This window comes from Euphorbia lathyris, chromosome 2 (assembly GCF_963576675.1).
Source record: "Euphorbia lathyris chromosome 2, ddEupLath1.1, whole genome shotgun sequence".
NCBI classification, from domain to species: Eukaryota; Viridiplantae; Streptophyta; class Magnoliopsida; order Malpighiales; family Euphorbiaceae; genus Euphorbia; species Euphorbia lathyris.
The window spans coordinates 16,233,036-16,245,469 of record NC_088911.1 but is presented as its reverse complement, the minus strand read 5'-3'; the positions used below and the strand labels follow the sequence as shown (position 1 = coordinate 16,245,469).

Below are 12,434 nucleotides of genomic sequence, written 5' to 3'. Positions count from 1 at the left end.
TGATATAGAGCCAAATTAGCTTACGGATGTAATCGCCGCGCACGTTGCTGCTTTTGTATTAATGAATAATTCATTTCCCAAAAAAAAAAAGTTCAAATTTATGTCTTTAATAAAATAAGGGTAAATGTCATACAATAAAGTTAAAAATAAAAATCAACAAGAGTAAGCCCTTGTTTGGGATGGGATTAATGGAAGTAAATAGGAGTAATGGAAAGTTAAATATCAAGTTAACCTTGTATGAGAGTTATTTTTTTTAAGAGTTAATGAAGGTTAATGGAAGTTAAGCCTTTGTTTGGGAGGAGGTTAATGGAAGTAAATGAGAGTAATAGAAGGTTAAGTATTAAGTTAACTTTGTTTGGGAGTTAGTTTTTGAGAGTAAATGAAGGTTAATGTGGTTAAACTTTTACTTCCTCTAACCTCCAAATTGGAGGTTAATGGGAGTAACTTAAAGTTTTTTTTTAAATTTCTTGTCTCTTTTCTTTCCCCATATTTAAACTCTCATACCCTATAAACTCTCAAACAAGATTAATTTTTAACTTTCATTTCCATCACTTTCATTCCTTTTCCATTACCTCCTTTAACTCTCACATCCATTAACTTCCAAACTCTCAAACAAAAGCTAAATGTTTACTTCTTTTAACCTCCAAACTCTAACCTCCAAATTTGAGGTTAATGGGAGTAACGTAAAGATTTTTAAAATTTATTGTCTCTAGAGAGTAAATTTAACTTTCTTTTCCCTCCATATTAAACTCTCAAACCAGGTTAAACACTTAACTTCATTTACATTCTATAATTTCTCAAACAAAGTTATTTTATTTTTCATTTCCATCCATTCACTTCTCTTTCCATTATCTCCTTTAACTCTGATCTCCATTACCTTCAAACTTTCAAATAAGGGCTAAAATAATGCACTTGGCTTTAATTTTTGGAGGTTGATGAGTGAGATCAGAGTAGAGGTTGTCTTAACCAAACCAGGATTAGTTTAATCCCTGTTGCGGACTAGTTTAAAAAGGACAAAACAACATCCACAACCAAACATCGGTTTCTCTGCAGACCAATGGATGGGCAAGTAAAATCTGCATTTGGTTAATAATTTACATTGCCCAAAATCAAAATCATCTTCAAATTACAGCTATACGAATTTAATCATGGAAGATTCAAAACCAGTACACGACATTCCACTCCAAAACCCCAATTTAAATCCAAATCCTCCCCCAAAACCCTCACCTACTCTTTCACAACAATCGCCGCCATTGCCCGCATCAATGCCGCTGCCACACACATCGGCGCCTGTATCTATGCCGCCTCCACCCGCAACTGCGCCTGTATCTATGCCACCACCACCGCCGCCGCCGCCTGCACCAGCAGGTGTCTCTCTCCCTCCCAGGAGCAAGAAACGGCCTCTTGAGAGTAATGCCCAAATCCAAGACTGCAGTTACTTCAAAATTCGTGCTGTTCTCAAGGATATGCGACCCCATTTGCTCGAGGTACACTTTACTCTTAGCAGCTGTCTACAATTTTTAACAATTTCATCAGCATTTCTGCTGGAGCCGAGGGGTTCGCTTTCGGCAATTTGATGTGCGATTGATCTGTTATTATGTTAAAACTTTGGTTCATATGTCGCGATCTTATCTTTTTTCAAAGTTTTTGATGTTTGTGAAGTTTGGGTTTTGTTTTGGAGCTGGTGATTCCTTTGCGGGATCGTAAATCCATGAAAATTCGTTGCTCAATTTTTTTTTCGATCTTGAATAATCGGATTTCAGGACCTAATTTCTTTCAGTTGTTCTTAGATTGTGCCAGCATTTGAGATGGGGAATATGAAATTCCTGAGCAGAAAGCTCATTATAAAAGATCAATTTGGGAACTTGTAACAGCTATCAGTTTCAGCGCCCCTTCATCTTATACTGCATCTTTTAAGCATCTATTGTGTATTTACATCGAGTCTGAAAGGCCTAAACTGCTACTGTGTTAATGAAGGTGATTCGAGCTGTGGACTTTCGGAATTGCAAGGGAGCTGATGAACTTCGAGATAGTAAGTATATTCATTTATAGTTATAGATATTTCCATATATATTCCTTACTTGCATAAGAATCCCCTATTATCATAGCCCGTGCACACAAAAAAAAAGGGCTTGATCTTATCTGTTTAATCATTTCAAAACTCGGGCTTAATTTAGGGAAATTTGCAAAACTAGAGTTTCCATTTCCAGGTCCATTTCAAGGCATGTTACCAAATTAGATACTTTCAAGTATACCCAAAATAAATTTAGACTCTTCAACTTCCTATCTTTTTCAACTCCCAATTCAATTCAATCTTCAATTCAATTCCAAATACAACTCTGAGATTCAATTCAACCTTCAATTTGCGTTGGTTGAACAAGACTTGCTTAGTCCAATAAAACAAGACTTGCTTAATTTTGTAAATGGACCTCTAATCGCCAATTTTGTAAATTTCCCCTTAATTTAAGGCAACATATTATTCTGATGGTCTGTCAATAAGATGTCGATAAGAACCTCAACTGGCACACCCCAAACACAGCAAATAGACACACAAACACAGAGAACGAGTGGAAAATATTGAATAATAAACTTGTATTGATGAACTAAAAAGTAATGGAAAATACAAATTAGTAACGAGACACTCAGGCACAGCCAGGGAGGGCTTTCTCCCCCCTTTTCCTAGCTACGAGCTAAGAGACCCAAAAGCCCCGTTTCCCTCTCTGTACAATACCTATATACACTCTTCCCTCAATACTCAAGCTAAACCCCTAACTCTGTAGCTAGGAATAACCACGTGCCCCTCTTTTATTCCCTTTCTATATTGAATCTTCATTCTTCGGTCTTTTATCAGATGTATGCTTTGTAATTTACAGTGGGAGCAATTTCAGCATGATTTCTTGGCTATCAATTTGTCTTCCCATTGCACACATCGATTGCACGTTGTTATCTACGTCGCCTTTGTTTTTGTCTCTCTTATTTCAGTCCAATGATCATGTAATTTCTGTTATATGGGACGGATTTTTGACCATCCTAACTGTGCTTTGCAGGGATGAAGCTACTTATGCAACTATACCAACAGATGACTGCTGAAGGGGTTACCGTAACAAAGTGTTCAAGTGGAAATGGGGCTGCGCAAAAGCCCGAGCAGCTTCCTGCAGACAATAAAGAAGCTATAGATCTCGAGGAGAAATCATGCTATATCGGGGGATCTGCTTTTGGCTGGAATTTTATCACCTTTGCAAGCACTAAAGCAGTCTACTATGGGAGAACAAAGGAATCGTATCGAGCTTCTCGAGCGGCTTTGTAGGGTGTAAATGCGTTTTGCTGTTAGTTAGATGGAAGTAACGCATGTGTAGAATGCTCCGACTCTGACCAATTTATGTTAAATTATGCAATCGGGTGCTCCGATTTAGATTTTCTTGGTAGTAGTATCTATATAACTCTTTGCTGGAATGGTTGTGCAATATGCAAGTATTCAAAAGAAATTTACTGATCAGAACTCCTCAGTGGCTTGGTATATATACCAAACAGTGGCGGAGCTAGGATAGAAATTTCGGGAATGCTAACTTGACTGATCAAGGGACGGGTGTTGGAGCTTACTTTTGCAGCTAGGCCTTCCTTGGTCTAGGGGTGCAAACCTATGAAGCACAGAAACGTGAACTTACAGGTGCTTCGTGTTTCCGACACGTTGCTGGTACAGAAACGGCCAGAAACAGGTGCGAGACATTTCGGGGCTGTTTTCGTAATATGGGAAACTTGGATACACGATTCCTTATGGGAAATGCGTTTCTGAGACCAAAAGGGATTGCAGTTCCGTTTCAGAGAGAAACAGACCAGTTGCAGATACAAAGGATTGCATAGAGAGACGAAAGGATGTGATGCGATTCCTAATAGGAATCGAACTGACTCTCAAACTTCTCAATCTCTATAAATATGTTGGAATCTCCGGTAATCTCCTCCACGAATCACAAACTAAAATCTCTTTCTCTGAAATTTACAGTGTTTTGCAAAGTGAAATTCTTTCTTTGTGTTAATCGTTCATTAGTTACTTATTTAGTTATATTATAAAAATTTCTTTAATAATTATGTTTAGGTAAGAGTTTTTTTAATTTCTTTTATAGGTATTTATTTAGTTATATTACAAAAATTCAAATATAAATAGATTTATAATATTTATGAATGTGCTCCAAAATATTTAATATTTACAAGTTTCTGTGTTCTATGTTTTATAGAAATGACGTTTTCTGCACCCGTATCCGTGTTGAAAATCGTATCTGTATCCGGACAACATAAATGCAAACTTAAAACTCCTTCAGCGAAAACACTAGGCGGTCAACCGCTTGGAACCATCCCTTTCAGGGGGATTTTGGCAGCCGCAGGTGCAACGGACACACCTCTCTTTCTGCCTCTGATATCGGCCAAGGCTTTAGGCACATCGAATTCATAGTGTGGTTATGCTGTATAGACTCGTTGAGATTTAAGATTAACTTTACCTCTAATTTAAGGGTCTAATGTTGATTAGTTTGATCAATTTTAGATATTAGAAGCACATATTTTGCTCCCGTAGTTTGCATTGGTTACATATCAATTGGTTCAAAAAGAAAGAATTTTGTATTTTTTTTTGCAATTTGATGATGGATTTAGAGATGAAATGCCATTAAGCTCCACGAAATATCAATTTTTTTTTGTCCAACACATGTACAATACGAGATAAATTATTTATTTATTTATGATTCATAAACAAACCAAATCTTCCCCTATTTATAGTGGAATTGGAATAAGAGTACAGAATCTGAAGTACTCAATCAAACCTCACAAAGAATTAGAAGAAAACCATCACAACAATTCTTTGCTAGAGAAAAGAATTTTCTTTTTTTGACAAAAATTATAGAAATGAATGAAAGCTGTATATGATGATGCACCATTTTCATTTCTGGTCACAGGTTTCATTCTTTTGAGCTTCAAGATTTGTGCCCTCTTTGAGTGCAACTTGTGCTTCATTTTCCATTCCTAATCCAGTAAGAGCAACAGCCTGGAGATAAGATGCAACATACCATACCGGAGAAATTACTTGAACTTGCATTGCATCACTTAGAGCTTCTTGCGCCATGTCCGCCATGAGAAATGATAGGCTCCGCCGCGCAAATAGCGTCGGAGAAACCATGGTTCCGGCATCAATGAACTGCAAGTTGAAGCAACATACAAACTTATTTTCTTTATGTCTTTGCATTTCAAAACCTAACAGGAAACTCCTTGAACTATATAAGGGACACAGGGACAGATCCGGAAGGGGGGTTTGGGGGGCTTGAGCACCCACTAGTTGTTAGAAAACGCTAAAAATTCCATGAAAATTGTGTATGGATTTTTTAATTTTTATGTAAAAACACCAAAAGTATGAATTTAGCACTCATAAATCACAAGAGAAAGTGAATCTTGGATCTGTCACTGCACTGACATAAACACTTAGCTGAATCAATGCCTTTTCCTTGGTCCAAAAAAACCAATTGGCCTTCTAAATTGTAACAATGTCTCAATAAAACCTGTTGAACTTGCATAATGTGATATGATCAACCCCTATTGCTACGTGGCGCTATAAAATAAGGTTTGGACAAACTGAAACGCATTTCACTTTAACCAAATTTAGAGAGGCAACAGGTTATTTTAAGTAAGTTCATAGGACCAATAAGTCACTTTAAATAACTGTAAGAGCTTAATAGGTTGTTTTAAGTAAGCTCGAATGGCTAGTGAAGCATTTTCCGAGTTCAAGAGGCAATCATTTTTTTGAATCAAGTTGCATGGACCATGATGTATTTAGCCTAAATACTCTTTTAACTATTGACGACCTCAAAACGGAAAATTCCAAGAATCAAAATCGTCTACAACCACATTTTCTTCGAAACCACTATTTTCAATTTCTTTTACCAACATCGACTCTAGTATGGAGGGTTACCTGGTATTGGAGGGCCACGATGTTAGTAAAATGCAAAGCTCGGAACTACAATGTCCGGGTTTGAAATTTATGAAAGTAAGGGAAAAACCTGAGTCATAAAATGGGGGCAAACCTGTGTATAACAATCAATAGCATCTCTGTAATCTTTCTGCTTGAAAGCAAAATCACCCTTTTTCTTAAAAGTTAGACTTTCCTTCATTTCTTCTGTCCACATTTGGAAGGAGAGCTGCAGCATAAGCCATGAAAACAAAAATATACTTCAGCATGTTCTTCAAATACATAGCCGACGAGTATTCCTATTTAATCCGAATATCGAACCTCATTCGCAACTCCTTCGTCGTCTTTATAACCAATGCTCTCCAGAATTTCATGTATGGCCGTCAGGTCCTTTCTTGAGCACGCCTCCCCGAGCGGAGTCAACGAGAGTGAAGTACTGTTTCGAATACCCATTAACGAATGCGAAGGAACCTGCATTGTCAACCAAAACAAAATCAAATGTCTAAGCTATGTTCTTCTTCTATGTTGCATAGAAACTCCTCTTCAGTAGTGTTTCATGTCTATTTCTGGGCTATGTTAATGTGTTTTAGAAATAACGTTCCCCATTTCAATTATAACCTTCAACTTTGCATACAAAACTGTACAACCTTTTGGTGACTTCTCATTAAAGTGTACAGACCGTAATTGTCACCGGTCAACGCAAAGTCAACACGAAGTTAACATGCCATGTCAGCAATTTTGACCTTTAGGGAGGTCGGATTGCTGACATGGCGCGTTGACGTCACGTTGACCGGCTGTACACTTTAGTGGGAGGTCAACAAAATGTTACAGTTTTGTGTGCAAAATGGAAGATTGTACACCAAAGCATGAAAAATGACAAAAGTTGTACACCATGTAAGTAATTTACCCGTCTTTCTCTATGTCTTAAGTTAATGAAACGAGACTTACTTCAGTCTCTTTCTGAAGAGGAGATAGGGCAGCTACTAATAACTTCCAACTCGGTCTTTCTCGTAGTTCATATTGTAAACACCGGGCAGCTAAGCGTAGCAATTCAGTTCCATCAACATCCGAAAACCGCCCTTCTAGGCAAGAATCTGTCAACATTTGAAGATTTCTGTCTCGTATTAAGTCTAAAGCCTGTAATCATAAACAAAACAATCAGTTAATTTCTATTCGCTACCAGCAACAACAAACAAACAGTAAATACCGTTCTTATTAGTAATAAAAAGAAGCTCTCACATGGCTTGGAGGGATATGTTTTCCACTAAGAAGATCAACCAAAAGGGTACCAAAGCTATATACTACACTTTCTGGTGTTACTCTCCCTAAACAACATCAAATTCCTCAATGTAAGATTAGAAATTAGATTAAAAAAAAAAAAAAACATTCCGAGGCTCCTGATTATTCTGATTTTAAGTCGATTAAGCCCCTTTTTAAACACCGAAATCCACTAAAATCGGAATGATTAGAGCCGCGGAATGATTTTTGCCTAGACATTGAAAATGTGTAAGCACACACCAGTTCTCAAATACTCAGGAGGTGTAAATGCTAGATTAGTACTATAACTTTTTCCATCTCTGCTGTTTTTCATGAGACCAAAGCTTGATAATCTTGGATTACAATCCTGGAAAATTCAAGAACATGAATGGAGTAAGTAAATGATATAGAAAAAGGAGTGAAATGAATGGTTTGAGAAGAAATGGAGCAAGAAACATATTTACCTCATCGAATAAAATTCTGTAAGCATGAAGATCATGATAAAGAGCTCGTCCTTTGGTTGTACAGTGGTCTAGAGCTTCTGCTAGATGCAAGGCAACCCTTAATCTCATCGCCCATTTCATCGGTTGCGTTTCCCCTAATTCAAACATGAAATGTTTCCCGTATCAAATCCTGATAACTCTATTTGTTAACGAAATTTATCTATCAAATGGTCGAGGATTCAAATTCTTTCGATTCTATTTGTTAATGGAATTTCAATGCATACTAAGACAGGTTTATGTAGTACACGTTTTAAGTTCAAAGGGCATTACGGGATTGATGGTGTTTCATAAATGCTTACAATGAAAAAGATGCTTTGCAAGAGTCTCATTGGGGAGATATTCAGCTACAAGTAACCTTTCATCATCTTCACAGCAACAACCAAGCAAATTTACCAATCTCCGGTTTCTAAGCTGACCAACTGCTCTTGCTTCCTCCTATTATTATAGGATAAAACAACAAAAATTACTCCGTTACTAACACAGTTACAAAAAATCTGTCAAAATACAGGAAACTTGTTTCTGTTCATCCATAAATTTGTTCATAAAATCAAATATAGCAGTAAATTAACCGTTAAAACGTTCAAATTTTCCACTAACCCAAGGATAAATTTATTATTTCGCACCCTAAGAACATCTAGTGAACTCTATAGAAATAATAGAAATAATTGATTTTAGTGATTTAAAAGTGACTAAAACATATCTCCAGATGTAGAGAGATGCTCTCTGTTAGAAATGACGAAGAGACTCCTAGTGATTTGAGGAGCCAGTAAGAGACTGTTGGAGCTAATTTTTAACTCCACTCTCCTCAAATTGTAGACGCTGTTGGAGACGTTCTAAGGATGAATCTATTTCCGTATGGGAAAATTTGTATTTGATCCCTTAACTTTATGAAAGCCATCAAATTAATTAATTCAAGGACAAGAACATGAACAAAAACAAAGAATCAAACACCAATTTTGTGGAATTGAGTCAATTTTATAAAGTACCAAGAATTGACGAGCATCAGGCCAAGCCATTGCATTAAATCTCTTAATAGCAATTCTCCTCTGGTTTTCCAACTTGCCTTTATAAACAACATTAGGAGCTTTCTCACCATGTTCAGACACTATGTTTTCAACTGCAAATCCTGAAGTTGCATTCTTTAACTGCTCAAAGCTGAACTCTCTGAAACCAGGCAAATAATCAATTTCTTCATTCCCTGCACATAAATCCAACTCAAAATCACACAATTTCCCCCCCCCCACCCCCCCCCCCCCCAATTTATAACTAGAAACACAAAACAAAACCAGCAACTCACCGACAGCTTCAGAAGCTTCGACAACTGCTGCTGCCTTAAATTGTGAATCTGAACAACATGGACTGAGCTTACAACACTGTCCCCCCATCACAAAAATCCAATCTTTTCTCTAACCCAGATTAGGAATTGATTAATTAATCTTGGGATCTGATCAAAACAGCATAAAAATTCAAACCCAGATTAGGAATTGAATTAATTAATCCTGGGATCTGATCAAAATTGACTATTCAAAATAGAGAGAAAAACCCCCAATTATTCAGTTGACAAAAAGGAATAAGATGGAATAATTAAATAAATCCGACAAGGACATCCAATTTTTATAGAGAGATGTTGAATATTAAAAGGAACTAGTTTGTTTAGTTATGGTTGGAGGAGCAGTGATGGATATGATTATTATTAGGGGATTAGTTTAGTTAATTCAACATTGCACAGCTGGGTCAGTTTGGATGGACATGGAAATGTTGAGAAAAAGAGGGAAAAGATGAGTAAAAGGAAGATTAAAAGTCGTTTTCGTTTTCATCATTCGCATTGCTCCCGCCGTAATCATTTCAATCAGCTCCTCTCTTTTTTAATCATCATCATTCTGCCCTTTTTTGCTGTTTTTCCTTAGCTTTTCACAGTTGTCGGGTTAAACGGCGCAGTTTTCATTTCGTCTCCAGCTCAGGTCGCTAAACTAGTAATAACCAAATACAAGTAAAGGAAGAGAATGAAAGCCGACCTAACAGCTATGTATATATGAATGAAGCTACTAGAGAACATTTTGAAACATATGAAGATTCTGGTGGCGTTTGTATCTTTTTCTTTCTTTGTTAAATGATCAATCAAAAAGGTAATTCATTAAAAACTTTCTAGTGGCTAAGAGGGAGACCCATGTTTTTCTATAAAAGAATTAGGTTTATCGCGCTCGACATGAATTTTGGAGATTCTTAAACGGAATCGAATAAAAAAAATTCAAAATTGAATTGTTTGTTAGGATCAAATTGAATTGTACTGTTTACTTTTTCAAATTTCTAATCTACTATTACTCAATAAATATGTTGAAGATGATCAAATATCCGAATAAAAGATGATCCAAAATCAAATTAAACCGTTGACTTTTTTTTAAGAACTGGACCGAATTATACTGTTGCTTTTAGTAGATACAAATTACAATTTTAGAGAATTTTAAATCCTTGCATTGTACCGTACCGAACCGTACTCACTCTTAAGTTTAATATTAATATATTACTATTTCACTATTTCATGAACTTGATCTAAATTTTTTTTTGGGTGAAAAGGAGGGCATAGTCTGAAACAAAAAAAAAAAACTAAACTAAAGCAACGATATTTTTGGTAGACCGACCCTGCTGATCTACGGTAAAAATTATCTTGGAGGCCTATAGGAGACAAATCACACTCGTGATAATCCAAAAATCCTGCGAAATTTGTCATCCAGACAGCAGCCTAATTGTCCTCGCGATAGGTATGCGATATAGCAATCTCCCAAAAATTATTTATAAAGTGTTTTGTTAGCTTTAGAACTTAATTAAAGTTATATGATTAATTTACTAAGTTTATATTGCATAACAAAATTTCATTGGACAAATTAAAATTAAAATGTATGTCATTTATATAAGTGGACAAAATCATTGTAAATTTCTCTGTTTTATATTACATCAGCTTCGAAATCTGGATGGACATGGACTAAGCTATGGTAAAAAATTCCCGAATTCACCTCAGTCCATCCAACTGTAATATATATTTATATTAAAAAGATAAAATATAATTAAAAGGAGAAAAAATATTTATATTAGGTAATCTGTAAATTTCAGTGTAAACTCTCATCGATATATGTAGTTTGTCCTGGTCTTGAAAGTGGGTAGACCTATCATTATCTAAATTTTTATTGATAAAAAAAAAGGAGAGAAAATATTCAAAGAGTTATCTCAAAAAAGTTGGATGTCAATTTTGAAGCTAGGGTTATACAAATTTCGGTGTTTCCTCTAGATAATTGATGGTCTTGTTTGAGATTGTAGCAGGACTGGCCCGATCTTAGACAGCGAGTGAGATTGTCTAATTATCTTCAAAAAATTTACCATATATTTAAAATATAACGATTTATCTAGTAAATAGTTAATAGTTGTTATTATTATCTGGTTATCTTTTTGGTTAATGATTTAACTAGCTGATTTATCTAGATGATGGTGTATAAAGCTGATTGCTAATAGATGTTTGCGTAAAATGATAAATAATAACATGGTAAACACTTTATTGAGATTAAAGGGTAAAAATGTCATTTAAAAAAGATAGAGCAATAAGCTAATTGAAAAGACTTCTAAACCCAGTATTTTTAAAATTAGTTTTTCGAACTTAATAAAATCTTTCAAATTTCTCTTCACCAAATATCATTATTAGGGGTTTGACTAGTCAAAACCTCTAAAATGGCACAAATCTTTAATTTTACCTTTTTTACTAAATAAAGTCAAAATTATGAAACACCTTTTTAGTTTTTATATCCAGGTTATTTGATGAATGAAATAATACGTACTCATATAATTTTTAATAAAATATTTTATTTATTTCTTATTAAAATCTATTTTAAAGTTTTTAAGTTTTTTTTTTTTTTTTTGGCAAGAAGGTCATCATCTCTTTGTTTCGCCCAAAGCCTATAAGCATCCACCGTGAATTTTAGTGACTTTTATCTCCAATATAATTTTATATAAACAAAATAAATTAACAAAATAATAAAATATCAAATATATGTAATAACAAGAGCATGTCAATTTTTAAATATGTACGTGTCCATTCTTAAATCATGAAATGTTTGGACGGAAATATTGTAAAAATCATAAATATATATAAAGTGATTTGGAATATCACCTTGAGGCCCAATAGGACCACCAACGTCCGACAAGCAAATGGGCCAGGACGGCAGAGGGCCCCAGACCCAAGTCAATCCGATATAAATAGGTCATTAAAGGAAGGAGAACGGATCGGGTAACTCATATTCTCTCTACTTCATTCACACTAGATTACTAAACTCTCTAAGAATAACTAACTGTCTTAATCTTCGGAGTGTCCGCAAGGACCGATCCCCGCGCAGAGCCGACCCCCGAAGAAGCAAAACCTCCCCGACGGAGATCCGGATCACTATTCCGCATTCCCTGATTATTTGGTGCGGTGAAGGTGGAGGACAAGTGACTTCGGAGCTTCAAACAAAGTGCAGACCCCTACTGAATCTACCCCAACTACAGTTCACGAGATGGGAGCAACTAGCTCCATGACGCACGCCGAGCGTTCCACCCCGAACATTCCAATTTCCCCCAGAAACCTAGGGCCACTGATGGAGGAGGTGAGCCCTGAAGAAGAAGAGACCTACAACACTACTCAACTCCTTAGTGCAATCCAAGGTTTTCAGGCAACCCAGGCGGTTCATACGGCGGCTCAGATG

At 35.9% G+C, this 12,434-nt stretch overlaps 2 protein-coding genes across 4 annotated transcripts; one reads left to right on the top strand and one right to left on the bottom strand.

Annotated features, from left to right (window-relative positions):
- Positions 1 to 1,047: 1,047 nt before the first annotated feature.
- On the top strand, positions 1,048 to 3,453 carry LOC136216896 (uncharacterized). Its single transcript, XM_066003440.1, has 3 exons — positions 1,048 to 1,487; positions 1,978 to 2,032; positions 3,048 to 3,453. Exons 1-3 carry the CDS (start codon positions 1,149 to 1,151, stop codon positions 3,305 to 3,307), a joined length of 654 nt encoding a protein of 217 aa, XP_065859512.1. The 5' UTR covers positions 1,048 to 1,148; the 3' UTR covers positions 3,308 to 3,453.
- Positions 3,454 to 4,704: 1,251 nt separating this feature from the next.
- LOC136216894 (serine/threonine-protein kinase BSK3-like) lies at positions 4,705 to 9,640 on the bottom strand. Of its 3 annotated transcripts, none has more exons than XM_066003437.1 (10): positions 9,005 to 9,640; positions 8,694 to 8,905; positions 8,007 to 8,142; positions 7,669 to 7,802; positions 7,466 to 7,571; positions 7,187 to 7,272; positions 6,896 to 7,084; positions 6,269 to 6,418; positions 6,063 to 6,176; positions 4,705 to 5,182 (listed from the first exon to the last, which is right to left on the bottom strand). In XM_066003437.1, the coding sequence occupies exons 1-10, from the start codon at positions 9,090 to 9,092 to the stop codon at positions 4,928 to 4,930; spliced, it is 1,470 nt and encodes a 489-aa protein (XP_065859509.1). In that variant the 5' UTR covers positions 9,093 to 9,640; the 3' UTR covers positions 4,705 to 4,927. The 3 variants fall into 3 exon arrangements, with proteins under 3 accessions (XP_065859509.1, XP_065859511.1, XP_065859510.1); XM_066003439.1 differs by having other exon boundaries at positions 8,771 to 8,905; positions 9,005 to 9,636; XM_066003438.1 differs by having other exon boundaries at positions 8,771 to 8,871; positions 9,005 to 9,635.
- Between the last annotated feature and the right edge of the window lie 2,794 nt (positions 9,641 to 12,434).